This window comes from Mus musculus, chromosome 8, assembly GCF_000001635.26.
Source record: "Mus musculus strain C57BL/6J chromosome 8, GRCm38.p6 C57BL/6J".
Lineage (NCBI taxonomy): Eukaryota > Metazoa > Chordata > Mammalia > Rodentia > Muridae > Mus > Mus musculus.
In genome coordinates, this window is record NC_000074.6 from 46,058,290 (window position 1) to 46,078,558 (window position 20,269).

General features: G+C 42.0%; 1 protein-coding gene across 4 annotated transcripts in view; it reads right to left on the reverse strand.

The window, feature by feature from the left end:
- The window catches only part of Snx25 (sorting nexin 25), a 119,181-nt gene that overhangs the window by 25,029 nt on the left and 73,883 nt on the right, over positions 1-20,269 (reverse strand). For all 4 annotated transcript variants that reach the window (NM_001372343.1, NM_001372342.1, NM_207213.3 and 1 more), the window contains 2 exons: positions 9,767-9,948; positions 178-309 (listed from right to left, as the gene is read on the reverse strand). In NM_001372343.1, coding sequence (NP_001359272.1) covers positions 178-309; positions 9,767-9,948 — 314 coding nt within the window. The remainder of the gene's footprint in view (positions 1-177; positions 310-9,766; positions 9,949-20,269) is intronic.

Below are 20,269 nucleotides of genomic sequence, written 5' to 3' on the forward strand. Positions count from 1 at the left end.
AAAATACAGTACAATTTTATTTGCCACAATGGGGTGAGATATGTTCCAATATTATGATTTAAAATGTTCCTTGAGTATATACTTACCCTAAAGCATCATGGAGAAGGTGATATACTGTCTAACATGCAAGCTCCCATTAGCTAATTATTAATATTCCTTAAAGCATACGTACACTACCTTGTTAGCATTCTTCAGGTGTTCGGCAGACTCCCAAAAGCCAACTAGAGCCCGCTTGTCTATCCGTTCCATGTATGTTCCAAAGCGCTCTCGGTAGAAAGGATTGGTCATAATATCTTCAAACTGAAGAATCTATTAAAAGAATATAAGGATGGTGATGTGGATGAAAATGGACCCCATAGTCTCATGGGGAGTGGTACTATTAGGAGGTGTGGCCTTGTTGGAATAAGTGTGTCACTGAGGTCTCTGTCAGTTTTGTTTTGGTTTGGTTTGGTTTTTGGTTTTATTCGAGACAGTGTTTTTCTGTATAGCCATGGCTGTTCTGGAACTCATAAATCCCCGTGCCTCTGCCTCCCAAGTGCATGCACCACCACTGCCTGTCACTGAGGTCACAAATGCTCAAGCCAGGCCCAGTACTGCTCTCCTCCTGCTGCCTGCCAAGATACCTTAGCTCTCTCTCTCCAGCGCCATGTCTGCCTGCATACGTCCATGAAGATAATGGACTAACCTTCTGAACTGTCAGCCAGCCCCAGTGAAATGTTGCCTTACAAGAGTTGCCATGGCCATGGTGTCTCTTTATAGCAAGAGGAATCCTAAGACAGAAAGGTTTTCTAAAGATAAAATTTCAAAAACCAGTCTGCTTTTAACTTACATGAATTAACTTCTACATTCAGGAAAAGTACATTTTCAGGTCATAGATAATGTAATGTAATATACCTCATAAGATGAAATATCTATTATGCTTGTAATTTTAATTGCAGATTACTGAATATTCAAAATGCATATACTCAAAAGTAACTAATTTTATTATAATATTTATAACATTTAGTCATTCAACAAAGATTTATTTGACATCTACTTGATATCAGGACACAGATAACAATCCTTGTCCTAATACGATGATCTATCATGCTAAAAGCAACTGCTACCAATAATAAACAACTGAAGAGAAATGTATAAATGACTAAAAGTCTAGAGTCTACTGGTTTAGCATTGTGCTTTCTATATATGTAAATATTTCTATATATATTTCTATAAATATAATAATATTTTATATAGCTGAGGAGAAACATAAATAGATTTATAGCCTGTTTTTTTTGTTTACTAAATGAATCTTATCTAAGTTTTTGTTTTACTTTGTCTTAATTTGATACTAAAATTTCACTATATGTCTTGCCAAATCAGTTCTACCACTTTTGTTAGTTATTTTGTGAACTCAAAGAAAAAGAAGACAGGGCCTATCTTAGGACATAGAGGGGCAAGCATGAACAGGGATGCTGTAACAGAGGAAGCAAATGGCCCTCCTCATGACTGACAAGTCAGTTAGGAGATGTGCCACAGGTTAATTTAGAAGGCATTTAAGACCCATACCCTAAGTCCAAATCAGTAATTAAAACAATGCTTAATAGGTAGAATAAAAACACAATTAGAAACTTTTATTTTGAAATTCTTAAAAATTTACATGATGTCAATTTGCAAATATTCTAAAATACCACCATTAATGCATTTCTAAATCATATGCAAAAGTCAGTACACACTCAACTCCTCTCTCCGGCCCTGGTTTTGTCTGGAATGTAGGCAGAAAGGAGGACATATATTTTTAAAGCAATTCCTGGAAACTAATGAAAGAAAATTACTTACTGAATATTCAAAATGAAAATTTCGAAATGCCAATTTTGTATTACTCAGAGTCTTCAACAAAGTTTCTTATTTACATCTACTTTACATCTACTTCAGGAACAGAACAAGTTTCTCACAACAGAGGCCGTCAGCACAAATATTGCAGACCATTTGGATTGAGAGTTCAATAATTCTGGGATATACTAACATAGGTTTTTACTTTGCATAAAGCCGACCAGGGAAGCTTGGTGAGGCATAAATCCAACTCTACATTCTCCAAGAAACGAATTCATGTCATCTTTAGAGAAGACAAATCAACAACCATTCCGGCATCAGAAGGAACCACAGAACCACTTTCTATATATCCACTATAGAGTGAACCACGGAACCACTTTCTATATATCCACTATAGAGTGAACCACGGAACCACTGTCTATATATTCACTATAGAGTGAACCACGGAACCACTGTCTATATATCCACTATAGAGTGAACCACGGAACCACTGTCTATATATCCACTATAGAGTGAACCACGGAACCACTGTCTATATATCCACTATAGAGTGAACCGCGGAACCACTGTCTATATATCCACTATAGAGTGAACCGCGGAACCACTGTCTATATATCCACTATAGAGTGAACCGCGGAACCACTGTCTATATATCCACTATAGAGTGAACCGCGGAACCACTGTCTATATATCCACTATAGAGTGAACCGCGGAACCACTGTCTATATATCCACTATAGAGTGAACCGCGGAACCACTGTCTATATATCCACTATAGAGTGAACCGCGGAACCACTGTCTATATATCCACTATAGAGTGAACCGCGGAACCACTGTCTATATATCCACTATAGAGTGAACCACGGAACCACTGTCTATATATCCACTATAGAGTGAACCACGGAACCACTGTCTATATATCCACTATAGAGTGAACCACGGAACCACTGTCTATATATTCACTATAGAGTGAACCACGGAACCACTGTCTATATATCCACTATAGAGTGAACCACGGAACCACTGTCTATATATCCACTATAGAGTGAACCGCGGAACCACTGTCTATATATCCACTATAGAGTGAACCGCGGAACCACTGTCTATATATCCACTATAGAGTGAACCGCGGAACCACTGTCTATATATCCACTATAGAGTGAACCGCGGAACCACTGTCTATATATCCACTATAGAGTGAACCGCGGAACCACTGTCTATATATCCACTATAGAGTGAACCGCGGAACCACTGTCTATATATCCACTATAGAGTGAACCGCGGAACCACTGTCTATATATCCACTATAGAGTGAACCGCGGAACCACTGTCTATATATCCACTATAGAGTGAACCACGGAACCACTGTCTATATATCCACTATAGAGTGAACCACGGAACCACTGTCTATATATCCACTATAGAGTGAACCACGGAACCACTGTCTATATATTCACTATAGAGTGAACCACGGAACCACTGTCTATATATTCACTATAGAGTGAACCACGGAACCACTGTCTATATATTCACTATAGAGTGAACCACGGAACCACTGTCTATATATTCACTATAGAGTGAACCACGGAACCACTGTCTATATATTCACTATAGAGTGAACCACGGAACCACTTTCTATATATCCACTATAGAGTGAACCACGGAACCACTGTCTATATATCCACTATAGAGTGAACCACGGAACCACTTTCTATATATCCACTATAGAGTGAACCACGGAACCACTGTCTATATATTCACTATAGAGTGAACCACGGAACCACTGTCTATATTTTCACTATAGAGTGAACCACGGAACCACTTTCTATATATCCACTATAGAGTGAACCACGGAACCACTTTCTATATATCCACTATAGAGTGAACCACGGAACCACTGTCTATATATCCACTATAGAGTGAACCACGGAACCACTGTCTATATATTCACTATAGAGTGAACCACGGAACCACTTTCTATATATTCACTATAGAGTGAACCACGGAACCACTGTCTATATATCCACTATAGAGTGAACCACGGAACCACTTTCTATATATTCACTATAGAGTGAACCACGGAACCACTGTCTATATATTCACTATAGAGTGAACCACGGAACCACTTTCTATATATCCAGTTTAGAATCCTAGACTCCATTCAGTGCTCTTCACTTTGGTTTATCCTTGGATCAAAAGAACTGATGTGCAAGCTGATGTGTGTGTTGTGAGCAGGGCAGAGGAGTGAAGCTAGGCCCTTGATCAGAACAAGACAAAGATTTCTTTGTTTTCAAGTGGCAATAAAACTTTCAATCCAGCAAGCTTCTATCACTAGGCCTCAGTTCCTTTGGATCTGCAGAATAAGGATGCTGCCCCTCCTCCATGGAGATTCACAACAGCTGTCACGAATCACAGCAAGTAACAAAAACTTAGCAGGAGATGAAAATATTGAGTTTTCGAGAAAACAGATATTGGTATATAAAAAAAGATAATTGGTGTGCTAAACTAAACTTTAGAGGCCGCTTTCTACGTAAGTAAGTATGAACAAAAGCATTAGCTATGTGTTAGGAGTTCTGTTAGAACTGGTATCAGATGGGTTAGGTACTGGTGCTCAATGGTAGAGTGTACACACACACACACACACACACACACACACACACACACACCTCTTTAAAGGTTTCATAGAATTCACCAGGGAAATGATCTAGGCCTAGAATTTTCTTTGGGAAAGGATTTTAAATTCTGAATTAATTTTCTTTAACACATCTAAGACTATTCAGATTTTTTCTTCTTGCTCACTTTTAATATTTTGTGAATTTTAAAGATCTAATCTACTTCATTTAAACTGATATATACACTCATCTAAAACTGTATTCAAGGCATTTTCCTTTGAGATGTTGTCATCCACTCTTAGGTGTCTACTATTGCCCTGTATATGTGCGTGTGTGTGTGTGTGTGTGTGTGTGTGTGTATGTGTGTGTGTGTGTGTGTGTGTGTGTGTGTGTGTGTGTAAGTGAGTGTGTACATGTACATGTATGTGCAGCTAGCTGTACATGCCTGTGCAGACCAGAGATGGATGATGGTGTCTTCCTTGGTCACCCTCACAGTTTTTCAGATAGGGTCTGTTTCTGACCCTGGAACTCGGCTACATGGCTAGACTAGCCGACTAGCACTCTGCAGTCTGTCTGGCTCCTTCCCCTAGTGCTGTGATTATGGAAGATGCTACTGTGAGCCCAGCTTTTCATGTGTGTGGGCATCAGGGATTCAAGCTTGGGTTCTCATTTGTGTGTGTATGTGTCAAGTCTTTAACTGACCGGGCCATGTCCTCAGCTCCTACTGTCCTTTGCCTAAGGCTTTCTCTCTCCTTTTCTGTGTGCCCCATACTTTGTCTACATCAGTATTTTCTGAGATGCTTTCTTTCACACACAGCATGTAAGGCACTCCATAACTCACTCCTACAAAACTCCCATTGGTTATCTTTGTTTCACTCCAGTTCTTTTAAGTCTTACCTGCTGAAGTGGCTGGACCCTTACACCACTAACTTCTGATCTTTCAAATATAGACACTACTGCGTGTATTTGTCCTAAGTGTTGGCTTAGTATCCACAGATGCTAACACACTGTATTCTCGGTGCACTTAATAGTTATTAATTTTCTTTATGTTTCCTTTTTGACTGAAGCCTTAAATATGTTATTTCTATTTCCAAACATCTGGGAATTTTCTAGGTCTTTTTCTAGTATTCATTTCTAATTTTAATTCTACTGTGCTCAGATAATATTCTCTGTATTAATGCTTTTAGATTCAGGGAGAATAATTTTATCATTCAGCAATATAATTTTTCTTAGTGGTTGCCTAGTGTATGAAGGGGAGAAAAGCACACACTCTGCTGTTTGAGCGATTCTCCTAGAAATGTCTATTGGTCCCAGTTGGTGTTGGCGATGCACAGGTCGTCTGTGGTCTTGCCCAGGTTCTATGGACCTGCTGTAACAGTTACATAGAACTGTGGATTAATACCCACAACATCAACTCAACACCTTCCCACTTCCTGGATGGTTTTTGCTTTATGTTAATATGTCAAAACTTCCTATGTCAAAGAAGTTCTCTTATTGACTACACACATATTAGTATTTCATGTTTTCTCTGTGGCTTGATTCCTTTATCATAATATAATATTCCTCATCTCTAGTTATAGTCTTTGTTCTGAAATCTGTTTTGTCTCACTTTTCTTTTCTCTAGTGTTCACAGGGCATGTCCTTTTCTCTCTTACTTTTCAACCCAACTCTTCCTTTACAGTCCATGTCTTACAAGCAACAGAAAATCCCTAGCCTTTTACACACAGGCAATCTTCTTTTAACTGCCTGGCTCATCTAATTTAGAAGTGAATATTTTGAAGTAAATTTTGTGGTAGTTCTTCTTGACCAGATTGGAATTAGGTTATAAAAAAACGGTTCTATCCATTGATGAAGATAAAAATCAAATCAAACCAGTTGTAACTGCAGAAGAACCAACCACCACTGAGAATCTACAGTATTCCCAATTACCTATGCAGTATTAGCCACATAGGTAGCAGAAGAGGGCCTAATCGGCCATCATTGGGAGGATAAGGCCTTGGTCCTGCAAAGATTATATGCCCCATCCACTTAGAAAGAATGAATTTAAAATGTGGCAAGCTGTGGACTGTCTTCTTGTAGTCACCATAAGGCAACTTGCACAGAAATCGCATTCCCATGATTTTGCTGGACTATAACCTATAACACTAGAGAACCATCAGGTTCCTCTCTTAGGTACACATAAGTTGCTTACATTCGTATTTTACAGTAAAATGGGATATGCATTTTATCCTATTCCTTATTCTAGTGCAATAACTAAGACACGGTGAGCAACCCATTAGCATCTACTGAATGAATGAATCAATGAATCAATGAACTGAAATAATGAAAAGACACAGATAAAGTCCTTCTCTGTGGTACATCTTGGTAGGCATTAAGAGAACAAAAACTGAGGGCAGGAGGGAAAATCCACCCTCTAAGTGCACCCTCTCCAACCCTCACCTAGAGCTTTCACTTTGCATGATAAAACAGAATGCCAGACAACACACCTGGTAAGCGCAGACTATCATTCGGGCATCTCACTATCAAACAGGGGTTCTGTGAGCTACAGTAGTGCCACCTGTGTAAGGTGCTATAGAACTCTGGCCTGATGTGATGCCAACCTCCCTAGGTCTGGAAGAGAGAGGCAAAAGCTCATCCTAGAAGAGGGAGGCAGGGGTGGACAGGCATGAACCTGGTTAGACAGACTGGCTAGGGACTCTGGACATCAGAGGAAGGAAAAGGTAGAAGCTGCTACCAGGGTCTTTGTGGCCAGTATCTGACAAAAGAAGGATTTGGCATTTGCTGTGAAGCCCTGCACCTCAAGCCCTTGGGACACACTGCAAGTTTCCTCCATGTGAACTTGTTCCAGATCTTACAAGATAAGCAGGGCCTTTGCCCTTAGAATGGCTGCTAAAATGGGGCTAGAAAGGGTCCCTGTGCTCTGCTGGCTTTACTCACCAGCCATAGATAGTCTGAGATGCTGTGGCATAAAAGCTGGCACTGCCATGTTTTGTCAGAAAGCACTGGGGTTTCTACATTGTACTGGCTGGTTTTGTGTCAACTTGATACAGGTTGGGGTTATCACAGAGAAAGGAGCTTCAGTTGGGGAAGTACTTCCATGAGATCCAGCTGTGGGGTATTTCCTCAATTAGTGATCAAGGGGGAAAGGCCCCTTATGGGTGGGACCATCTCTGGGCTGGTAGTCTTGGTTCTATAAGAGAGCAGGCTGAGCAAGCCAGGGGAAGCAAGCCAGTAAAGAACATCCCTCCATGGCCTCTGCATCAGCTCCTGCTTCCTGACCTTGCTTCTTGGTCATGATGTTTGTGCAGGAATAGAAACCCTGACTAAGACAAATTGGTACCAGAAGTGGGGTATTCCTGTTACAACCTGACCATGTTTTGGGGAGGACTGTGGAAGGACTTTGGAACTTTGGGCTTGATGATCCATTCGTTGTTAAGAGCTCTGTCAGATGTGGTGTAGGAGCTTGGAAGATAATGTTGAGAACAGTGCAGAAGATGGAGGCCTGGCTTGTGAAATTTCAGAGGGAATATTAAAGACTTTTTTTCAGGGCCATTGCTAGTTTGATTGTGAAGTTTCGGTGGTTCTGGTTAGCTGGGGCTGAAGAATCAGCTGTGATTAACAAGATACCAGAACTACTAAAGTGAAACCTTTGCATTCCTGGGACTATTGATGCTGGTTAGCTGGAGCTAAGAAATTAGCGGTGATTAAGAAGAGACCAGCATCATTGAGGTGACATATTCTGGGAAGTGTTTTCTGAGAGTACAGAGGCTGTGTTCCAGAGATAGCCAAGGTTGTACCTTGTGCTGTGGCTGGACTTGGTAATGTGTACCCAGGTGGTACTGGTTTTGAAGGCATGAAGGGGTCACGTAGAGCAGCTGAGGCTCGGCAGTGTGAGCGGCCATGGAAGGCCATTGGTGAAGGTGCAGCCTCAGTTGCAACTGACGGCCCAGGACTGAAGGGGTCATGCAAAGGAGTTGAGGCTTGGCACCATGAAGAGGGCCTATGAGAGGCTATTGGTGAAGCCTAGTTACAGTGAAAGACAGCAGTGTTTTGGAGATGCCAGTACCATTAAATGACCACTAAGAACAGCTGCAGCAGTAGAGTACAGATAGCTGGAGCCTAGAAGACATTGTGTGTACTATAAAGGACAAGTGATCCAAGCCCTTGGAGGAACCCAGAAGATCGTGAGTTGGATCCCAGACATTGGACAGTTGGAGTTTAATTTTTGCTTTTGATTGTGACTGTGCCCTGATATTTTTTCCTCTTGAAGGAAGAAAATATTTTAGTGGATCCCACACTTAAGAGACTTTTAATTGTAAAAAGACTTTGGATTTTAAAAGATATTGGATATTTTAAAAGGATTGAACTTTTAATATGTAAAGACTGAGGGATTTTTAAAGTTGTTTAGATCTTGGGGATGAATAAGAACTAAGGGTTGAGGCTGACTAGTGATGTGATTGTGTGTCAAGTTGACAAGGGATGAATTGTACTGGCTAATTTTGTGTCAACTTGACACAGGTTGGGGTTATCACAGAGAAAGGAGCTTCAGTTGGGGAAGCACCTCCATGAGATCCAACTGTAAGGCATTTTCTCAACTAGTGATCAAGGGGGAGAGGCCCCTTGTGGGTGGGACCATCTCTGGGCTGGTAGTCTTGGGTTCTATAAGAGAACAGGCTGAGCAAGCCAGGGGAAGCAAGCCAGTAAGGAACATCCCTCCATGGCCTCTGTATCAGCTCCTGCTTCCTGACCTGCTTGAGTTCCAGTCCTGACTTCCTTTGGTGATGAACAGCAGTATGAAAGTGTGAGCTGAATAAACCCTTTCCTCCCCAACTTGCTTCTTGGTCATGATGTTTGTGCAGGAATAGAAACCCTGACTAAGACATATGTCAAGCACACCCGGGTCCTATCTAAGTTCTGCTCATCCTATCTACATGGTTTTAGGCAAGACACTAAATCTGTTACTTCATTGTTTAAAAATTGAGAAAACTGTTCATAGCTAAGTTAGGGGGTAATTTTGACCTGGTTGATAACGGGTGATGTTGATGGAGAATATTTATATCTATAAACAGAATGTTTCTCTTGAAGTGGGGGTGAGTGGAGAGAAGAGGTGGAAACAGGCAAAACAGGCATGTGCTCACATATACACACGCACCTGCCTATCATCAACTGCCATTTACACAATTCAAGCACACGCAGTCACATGGCTTTTCACTCATGAAGCCAACAGCGTGAGTCTGTAACAATGGGACATGTCTCAAATGCCAAAGTGGTTCAATAACATGCTTGTGCTCACACTGTGTTTATAATAACTGGTATGTCCAAACAAAAAGCTGCAGGATTTACCTTTTGGCTCTGAGGCCCTTCCCCTTCATCCGAGGCTCCATCCTCTTGCTGGTCATAGGCAGGACCTCCCAGGATTCGGATTCTCTTCTCACACTGCTTCTTTGCCACAGTCAGCTGGTTAATGTACCTTTTCATGTTCCTGGCCCTCAAGAGATCAGTTTTCATGGCAGCTGATTCCTTACCTTGAATAAGAGGAATAGAAGTCAGTCAGGAGACAAGAAACAGAACAGTCCGAGCCAGGCCAGTGTCTGATGTGCTGCCATTTAGTTTATTTGAACTTAATTTTAGTTTTGAAGTAGGTTTTCACTATGTAGCCCTGGCTGTCCTGAAACTTGCTTTGAAGACCGCACTGGTACAGATAGTCACCTGCCTCATGAATATTGTGATTAAAGGCCTGCACCTCCACACCACAGAAACAACAGATGAGAATTCATTAGAAACATGTACAGGTTTACAAATACAAAATCCAACCATTTATAAATCTTACTCAAGTGTAAAAAATTTCTCTCTCTCTCCTCTCTCTCTCCTCTCTCTCTCCTCTCTCTCTCTCTCTCTCTCTCTATATATATATATATATATATATATATATGTGTGTGTGTGTGTGTGTGTGTGTGTGTACACACACACACATATTCAGGAACTAATTTGTGAACACATGAATATGTATTATATGCATGTGATATTCATGCATCTTTATTATAGGCATGTATTATTACAGGCATGTGTTGAGTATTCATTGTGCATCTGTCAGGCACTGGCTTGACTTTTGAGATTTTACTTCATGGAACATTTTATAGTCTAACAAGGAAAAGAATCAAAGACAGAGCCAGGTGTGGTGGCGCACACCTTTAATCCCAGCACTTGGGAAGCAGAGGCAGGCGGATTTCTGAGTTCAAGGCCAGCCTGGACTACAAAGTGAGTTCCAGGATAGCCAGGGCTACACAGAGAAACTCTGTCTCGAAAAACAAAACAACAAAAAACAAAACAAAACAAAAATCAAAGACAGTATTAACAATTAAAAGTATAATATAGTCCTAAAGAAAACTACAGTTACCCACAAATGCTTTCCCAAAGGTCTACCCTAGGCTTTCTTAAGGACATTCCATTTGTGCAAGCATGAATAGAATGTGGCAGACAGAAGGACTAGCAAGACGAGACATAAGACAGTGGGCCAGGGAAGAGAACAGAGCTCTAGGACCCTGCATCCACAGCAGATGCAAATGGAGCTCATATCCAATCAATCTGTAGTAGGCAGGAGCCAAAAGACAATGAGAAAAAAAAAAAAGCCCCATTCTTCAGTTCAAAAGCCGGACCAATACAGATGCAGATGTATATAGCCAAACATTGGACTGAGCTCAGGGACTCCAAGAGAAAAGTCAGGGCAAGGGCTGTAGGAGCTGAAGGGGTTTGCAACTCCATAGGAAGTCGATGTCAATCAACCAGAGCCCCTTCCCCCAGAGCTCCAACCAAGGAGTACACATGGAGGAACCTATGGCTCTAGCTGGGTAAGTAGCAGAGGATGCCTTATCTGGCATCAGTGGGAAGGGAGCACCTTGGTCCTGTGCAGGCTTGATGACCCAGGATAGGGGAACACTAGGCCACTGAGGCAGGAGTGGGTGGGTGGGTAGGGGAGCACCCTCATGGAGACAGGGGGAGGGAGGAGGGGCTAGGGGGTTTGTGGAGGGTAAACTGGGGAGAGGGATAACATTTGAAATGTAAATAGATAAAATGACAAATAAAGAAAAAGAGAAGAAGTTTGCTGTCTTCGGGTTTCTTCTGCTGTGATTAAATACCTGGATAAAAAGCAGTTTGACGAGGAAAGGGTTTATTTCATCTTATACTTCCACGTCATTGTTAAGCCATAACCTCAAACGATTACATGAATATTATTATCACAATATAAAAATTACTAAAAACTTTAAAATTTCAGCCTTTATAAGCTCAAATATGTATAAAGCCCAACATCTATTTAAAATATTCAAAATTCTCTAAAAAATCTAAAATCTCCCTAAAATTGTAATGTTTCTATAAAATATCCAGTTTCTCTATAAAATGATAAAACTGTTTTAAAACAGCTCAAGGTCTCTCAACTGTGTGTTCCTGTAAAATCAAAAATAAATTAAATACTTTCTTACTCTAGGAGGGAAGAAAAGAGGCACAGGATCACTGCATCCAAGCAAAACCACAATTCACAGTACAAAGCGCCCAGTGCTTGCTGACACATGCCTTTAATCCCAGCACTCAGAAACAGGGAAGTGGGTCTCTGAGTTTGAGATCTCTATGACCCCTTTGTGCCTTTGGAACTAGTTCCACTTAGGAAACTTTTACACATTACCAAGTTTGGCTGCTAGCAAGTGTAAGAGGCAGCCTCCATCCTCTGGACTGGCCTCTTCTTAATCACAACTGATTCTTCTGCCCCAGTTTACTAATATTGATTGTCTCAGAAAAGCAAAAGTTCTACTTTAAGTGGTTCTTGATTCAAAATACCAGACAGCTCCAACCATGTCCCCTCTTCTCTGTGGGCCTTCCCCACCCAGGTCTCCATCATTGTCACACCACTCTCAGCACTGTCCTCCAAGTCCTCACAGCCCATCAAGCTCTGGGCACTCAGTGGCTTTTCTAGCCAGAAGATGTACAAGTCCTACTGCAATCCTCAAAAGAGCCCACAAGTCTGGTCTGTCATAGTGATCCCCCGCGGCTTGTAGGCAATTAGGGTTCCCTATTGTTGTGGTAAAACACCACAAGCAACTTGGGGCAGAAAGGGTTTATGGCACTCACAACTCTCAGGTCACAGTCAATCAGGGCAGAAACTGAAGCTGAGGCCATGGAGGGGTGCTGTTTACTGGCTTAAACAGGCTGCTTTCCTGTAGCACTCAGGACCACCAGTGCTAGGGTGGTATCGCCTATAGTGAGCTGGACCCTCCCATATCAGTCATCAGTCAAGAAAATGCATGCACCACAGTTTTGCCCTCAGGCCAATCTGGTCGGGTATTATATCAGCTGAGGTCTCCTCTTCCAAAATCACTCTACCTATGTCAGGCTGGAATAAATTAGCCAGAATACATGCCACGAATGAGTTTAATGTTATCAGATTACATAGGAAGTATATTAAACAACAACAAAAAGGATCAGCCAGTCAAAGACTGCTGGCTTGAAGGAAAGCTCACTGAAGACTGTCAGGGCAGGGCTGAGCGGGGTGGGAATGGTGGCCTGAAGTACCTTCATGGCAACAGCACAGAGGACTTAAGGATCTGAGGGTTACAGAGCCAGGAGACAACACAGACACTAAAGGGCAAATTATCTGGGATTTAGAACAATAGAAGAGGCATTAAGTATGGCTTTCACAACTTTGCTATAATCACAAATGGAGACAGTGGGGTGGGTTAGTAGATCAAGAACATTAGAGAAAGACTGGATTTGTGGCAGATTACAAATTCAATTTTGGATATTTGCCAATTGTGGCCCCATTATTTTCCACCTCACATACTCCTTTTGCAATGGCATTCCTAGCAATTTCCCTATGGAAAACAGGACATGTGTTTTCTCTTCTTTGAATAGAATAGGCTCACAATCATGGTTGAAGTGACTCTGACTTCCAAATCTAGATAACTAAAGGCTGCTTACCTGGAGTTTTGTGACATTGTTCATGCCATCCACCTGCCCCAAGGCATCCATACTTTGGTGTCTAATAATCACTCCATGGAAACATCTACCAGGGAGTGGGAGCCTGGACTTTCACAGATCTTGGCTTAATTGAGACTTTGGCACACATTCAGTACCAACTTGGTACCTCATGAGTCCATCATCTTGAATGTGAATTAGAAATGATGCCACACTAAGCAGAAGAGAGGAATTCCTCCCAAAGCCTGCCCCAGTACAGGCTCACAAGCAAGAGAAAGAGCCGTTACTTTGGACAACTTGGGATGCATATGTGTGTGTGCGCGTGCAAGTTTTATATCAACTTGACACAAATTAGAGTCATTTTGAAAGTAGAAACCTCAATTGAGAATATGGTCTCATTCAACTGCCCTGTAGAAAAGTCTGTGTTGCATTTTCTTGATTGATGTGGGAGGGCACAGCTCCCTGTGGGAGGTAGCACCCCTGGGCTATTGGTTCTGGTTCTATAAGGAAGTAGACTATGCAAGCCTTGAGGAGCAAGCCAGTGAGCAGTACTCCTCCCTGGTCCCAGCTTCAGTTCCTGTTTCCAGGTTCCTACCCTGACTTCCCTTCATGCTGGACCACAAATGCAAGCTAAAATAAATCCTTTCTTCCCCAAGATATTTTGGTCGTGGTATTATCACACCACAGTGATAGAAACCTCAAGTCAGGGCAGAATATCATGCAGGAAAAGATAACTAGAGCAGGCAGAATGTGGCTGAGGGCTTGTTAATATGTATTATTTTCTTCTTTCCATGTGCATGTGTGTATGCACACATTTGCACACACACGTGTGTGTGGATGTCAGGAATTGTCCAGGGTCATTCTTCTATGTTACTCTTTGAGGCAGTGTTTCAAGCCAGCTTGCTATGGGGATCCCCAGTTTTCAATTCCAGGGATGGGATTACAGGGGCCACCACACCTCCAGCCTGGCATGTACATGGATTCTTAAGATCCAAATGCCAACCTTTGTTTGTGCAGCAAGTACTTTAACTACTTGAGCCTCCTCCCTAGCCCTGTCCTATCTGTCTATACCTGAACATTGCCCATAAATCTGTTTTAGGGATCTTCTGGGTACTACTGTAAGTGCTGGAGACACTGTCTGTACAGGCAGGTACAGTCAGACAACACTGGGGAGGGTGGCTCAGTGGAGAAGGCATGAGGACTATCGTGTGGATCCCTGTTTCTCTAGAGAACACACCAGTGTCCATCAGAACGTTAGCCACACTGAAACTGGCCTTTCATCCACACTTGACACAGGGCACTCACCAATGCAAGAAGTACTTGAGGAGTCTAGGACAAAGCTACCACTGAATTTAAAACACAGAAGTAACCCTGGGTATGGCAACTATACTTTAGGAGTTACAACATGCTCTGGAAATGATTAATAACGCGTTTGGTTAGGGTTTATGCTTGATTTCTCTCCAAGTGCAGTCTAAGTAAGGTTTCTGCACATCTTCCTTGGAGACCGTCTGCTCCCCAGTGTAATCCCGACTTCCTTTGAGCCCCATTTAGTCACTATGTGTAACACAAAATAGTATTGTAAAACACACATACTGTAGAGAGAAGAGCTTCCTAGAACCCACAGTCACGGGCAGAGCGCAGGTCTACGGTGCCCATACATGCCATGGATGTGGATGTATGCCTATATGTGAGCTGAGGGGCCATTATCATCTGATTTCAGAAATCGTTCCCAAACTTGCTCTATGTTGGATAATAGCAGCACTAATGCACACATTTTCAAAAAGAGGAAAAATATTTTGGAATTTCCTCTTTGCGAGAAGATAAAGCTAATGTAGCTTGCTTCAAATTAGTCAAATTAGTACATAGCAGATGCTTTGTGGGTGCATCACAGTGGACAGACGCTTGTAAACACTAATATTTCATAAAATGTTCACTTCTAAATACACACACACATACAGAGTGTTGGGGGGGGGAGACAGAGACATACACACAGAGAGAAACCAGACCATTAGCAACACCTCTTGTTAGAGGGTTTGAGATACATGAACATATTGACTTAGGATTTAGCCTGAGGTTCAAGAGGACTTCCTAGTACAAAGCTGACAGTGTTTCCCAGCAGCTAATTGTCACAAACTCTAAAAATTAAAGCTGCCAAGAACTCAAAAATATTTGCCTTCCTCTTCAACTTGAGCTATGTACTTTTTGAATAAAGAGCAAACAGGCTTACCTTATCAAACCTACCACCTAAGATGTCAGAGTCTCAAGTGTCACTCTACTGCCATGGAGATTATACTTGTGGAAGAAGTAGAAACCATAGCAGGTCAACAGCAAGGCCACATACTGCACAGTGGAGACAACAGAGCCCACGGACCTAGTGCAGCCTCATCCTAAGGTGCCTGAAGCTGACATTTCCTCCCCTGAGAGCCTCATGTACTGAAGCTGGGAGAACTTCCTTCTGTTTAGTGTTCCAAAGTGCACATGATACATTTCCAAAGCAATTATAAACATTTCAGGATTCAGAACAGCAGAGGGAAAATTACTAACAGCAGCTGACAATGCTGGGCATATTTCTCCAAGTGTCCCATCTCTACTAGAAAGAACACTGACATTTGGACCTCAGAGTCTAAAAAAAAAAATTCTCCAGTACTTTGGCTGATATTGCTAAACATAAATAGAAAGCTAAGGCTGGGCATTAAGCTGCAGACCCGAATGTGCAGATTCCTCTGTTCTAAATACAGCGATGCTTCTCAGGGTATAGGGTCCTTATAAGTAGCAGCAGCAGTGGCAGCAACTGCGAGACACAGGAGCGTGCTGCCTCCTGGGACTCAAACCGGTCTGCAGGGCCAGGAATTCTGGAGGAGGATACCTGAGTATCACAAAGTCCTCCAGGTGAACGTGGGCTATAGACTGTCATTTGAAACTGTGGCTCTATAGGATTAAGCTTGTCTACCTATTGAGCCTTGCCTCTCCACTGCACGCCAAGCACCACACAGCGTTCACTAACACAGACTAAACACTAAGGCTATCTCACTACTGCCTTTGACCGTGTGCATGTGCAGCCATCGACCCATTACTACCTTATATGACCAACGGGACTGACAGTGCTCAACCTCTATGACTCCATGTAGTGCTACTCTTTAGGGACATTATTTTTTAACCTCTACTCCAGGTTGACCATTCCACACATTGGGGAAGTTGTAAGTATTGCACATTCATCAGTAGACTATGACCTCCTTTAGTTCAGGGTCAGTTTTATCCATTGCTGTACCAATCATGGCTGTACCTCTCATACAACAGACAGGTCTGCTGAGTAAAGAAGACCCATTCCTAGTGGTCCCTAGGCATTCTCTGCTGATCTGAAGCATCACAGTTCTCAAGGGCTCTCCTAACTACCCAGAGTCTAGGAAATCGCATTGGGCTCAGAGAAGACATTAGATATTAAGTACAACAGCTTTGATGGCAGAGTGATAAAGTAAGACAGCAGCAGATGAAAAAGAAGGAGTGTGAATAACTTTAGATAGGACAATTTGAGCTTGGGCAAGGAAGTCCAGTGGCTGGAGTGCAGTGGGGTCTTAAGGCAGGAAGCAGAACGGATGTTTATGTCAGACAAGGAGAAAACAACAGAGCGTTTGAAATAGTTTGAGTGGTATCACAAGACCTGTACAGATTTATACACTGCCATGACCTCTGAAGAGAATTGCACAAGCAGTCAACAATGTCCGATACTACCCAACAGGCAAAGAGTATGACTACTGGAGACAGTTCCTGGAACTTGGCCAGAGCTCGCCAACCTCCTCCAGTTCTAAGACCAACAAGTGCTTAAGGTGAGCAGTGGAGAAGCATATCCAAACAGCATGTATGTGCCCATTACTTGAGTGAACAAAGTCTGGGGCAAGAAAGCTTGCCGAGTAAAAGAATCCAGAACCAAACTGTTCACTAGTCTAAGTTTGCTAGAATGCTGTCTTTCTCGTCACACACAATGTAATTTTCATACTCATAAGCCAAGCATGACTTCTATTCACGGGCCTCTTCTCTGAGGCCCTGCTGATACACTCTTACATCTAGGCACTCGTCCCTGCTTAAGGGCTGGAAGGGTCTCCCTAGCCTTTAAGGCTTCAGGGCTCTGCCTGCGTTCAATGGACTCCTGCTCCAGCTCCCATGTGCGCCATGAAGCTCCCTCGGCTTGGGAGATCAATTCCTGAACTCTCACCTCAATATAATCAAGCCAGTTCTGAGGAAGCTGAAGCATAGAGCCTTCAGGTTCAAGAAGAGCCTCTGCTTAAAAGCCAAGCTGGACAAAGCAGGTGGATGAAGTCAGAACAGAGACCAAAACTTAAAGGAGAAACCCTTGAACCAAGAGCTGTCGTGAGACATGGCCCTGCTAGCCACTCCTACGTGCTTAGTGCTTAGTCGCTGGACAAGGACTGGGACTTCTGACTTCCCTTAGTATCCTCTATGGAATAGGCCAGCCCTGCTTAAGACAGCTTTATTGCGAAGCTTCAGGCTACACCCACTCTATTTCTAACACAGTATTATTGAATCATAATTCATACATGATACATTTCCCCCATTTATTTTCATTATATACAACTGAATGGTTATTTAAACTATAAATTCAGGTACAGCTGGCATAATGTGGAATGTTTTCTATGTGCCCTCACTTTCCTGCATCTCAAGCCACTCCCTTGGAACTAAGACTCACTGTTCTACTGTCCGCAGATCTGCTTGTTGTACACATCTCATGTGAACAGAATCATATAATGTGGGGCCTTTTGTATCTGGCTTCTTTTATAATATACCTTCAAAGTTCATTACTATTCACTGCTGAATAATATTCAGTTATATGAATATATCACACTTTATCTACTGTTGCTGGCCACACAAGTTAACTGTTTTTTATGTGTTTTAAAAAATGGTACTATGGATATTAATATAGACATTTTGTGAAGATATAAGCTCACTTTTCCTCCAGTGTACAGCTAGGAATAGAAAATATGGGTCACAGGGTAATTCTACCATAAAAACCTTCTACTAACTGGCAACTGTCCTCACTTTCTGTACGCAGAGGGACTGCATGAGGACTCTATGACCTCACTGATGTGTCTGTGGCTGTCTCATGTCACTTTAGTCACTGCAGGAGGTACGCCTATAATCTCATGCTAGTGTTGAGCAGCATTCCGCTCCTGTATAATGATACTACTTTCACAAGCCTCTTGGCCATTTGTACATCTCTGTAGAGATACCCACTCAAACACTGTACATATTTTTCTGTTGGGTTATTTGTGTTTTGATGACTATGTTGTAAGTGGTTTGTGGATGTTAGGGATATAAGCTTCTTCTCAGACTTAGGACCAGTGAACCTTTGTCTTTCATTCTGAATTCTCCTCCTCCTTCTCCTTCTCCTTCTTCTTCTTTTTTAAATATTTATTTATTTATTTATTTATATATTTATTTATTTATTTATTATAATGTAAGTACACTGTAGCTGTCTTCAGACATACCAGAAGAGGGTGTCAGATCTCACTGCAGATGGTTGTGAGCCACCATGTGGTTGCTGGGATTTGAACTCAGCACCTCTGGAAGGGCAGCCAGTGCTCTTAACCACTGAGCCATCTCTCCAGCCCCTCCTCTTCCTCCTCCTCCTCCTTCTTCCTCTTCCTCCTTCTCCTCCTCCTCTTCTTCTTCCTCTTCTCCTCCTTCTTCTTCCTCTTCCTCTTCTCCTCCTCCTTCTTCTTCTTCCTCTTTCTCTTGTTGTCTTTTCCTCTTTTATTCTCCCCTTCCCTCCTCTTCTCCCTCTCCCCTCCCCTTCCCCCTCCCTCTCTGAGGCAGGGTCTGGCTATGTATCCCTGACTAGTGTAGAACTCTCAACATAGACCCTGCTGGCCTCAGGCTCAGGAGATCCCCTGCCTCTGCCTGGGGTTAAAGTGTGCAGGTCCATGGACTGTTTCTTTTCATTTCCTTTTTGCTACACTAAGTTTTTCATTTTTGAAGGTAAATTTACTGTTTGTTGTTGCCTTTGAATTAAGGCACCACACAGCATCAAGTTGGGCTCTAATCCACTATGATTGGTTATAATAACAGGGGATTTAGACAAGAAAGGAGAACAAGAAGGACAATGTAAAACATAGGGAGAAGACAGCCACCTACCATAGCCTTTATCTGTGATGAGTATCTTCTAAGACCCCAGGGGATTTCTAAAGACTCACACAATACCAAAACTTATTTATATATATTTCTTTTGTCAAACAATTATAGGAATTAATTTAAATGCTAGGCAAAGAAAGACTAACTACAATAGTGAACTAGATACAGTAAAACAAAACATTGTACTAAAACTGCCACCATTGTTACTCTTGTGCCTGACATCCATTCTTAAGTAAGAGTTGGGCTGCCTTGTCTGGCCTCAATGGGTGAGGTAAAATAATAAAATTAAAATTAAAAAAAGCTCCCCCCAAAAGAACTCAAATTTACTATATCTGAAGATTTATGTTACACTGTACTGACTTTTGGTCTTCTGAGTTAAAAATAAATCTTTTTTTTAAAGTTACATGAACAAATGCATTGTCATTGTAAGTAGCTAAGCAGCTAAGGCAGCTACTAAGTGACTAGCAAGTAGGTAACATATAAAACATGGATATATACTTTGGACAGAAAGCTAATTTCCAACTAGGATGTCATGGAGCAAATGGGGAGAGCTTTCATCTGCTGCTCTCAACAGTATAACTTGGAACTATAACCCAATGAGAAGGGAGCTTTCTTGACTCAACTTATAGCAACAAGGAATTCACAGAAAAGATAGGGGTGATGAGAAAGACCACATCTAGTACATTCTTTAAAACATCTGTCAAACTGTCTGGAGTGAAGCACCTTCCCTGACGGAAC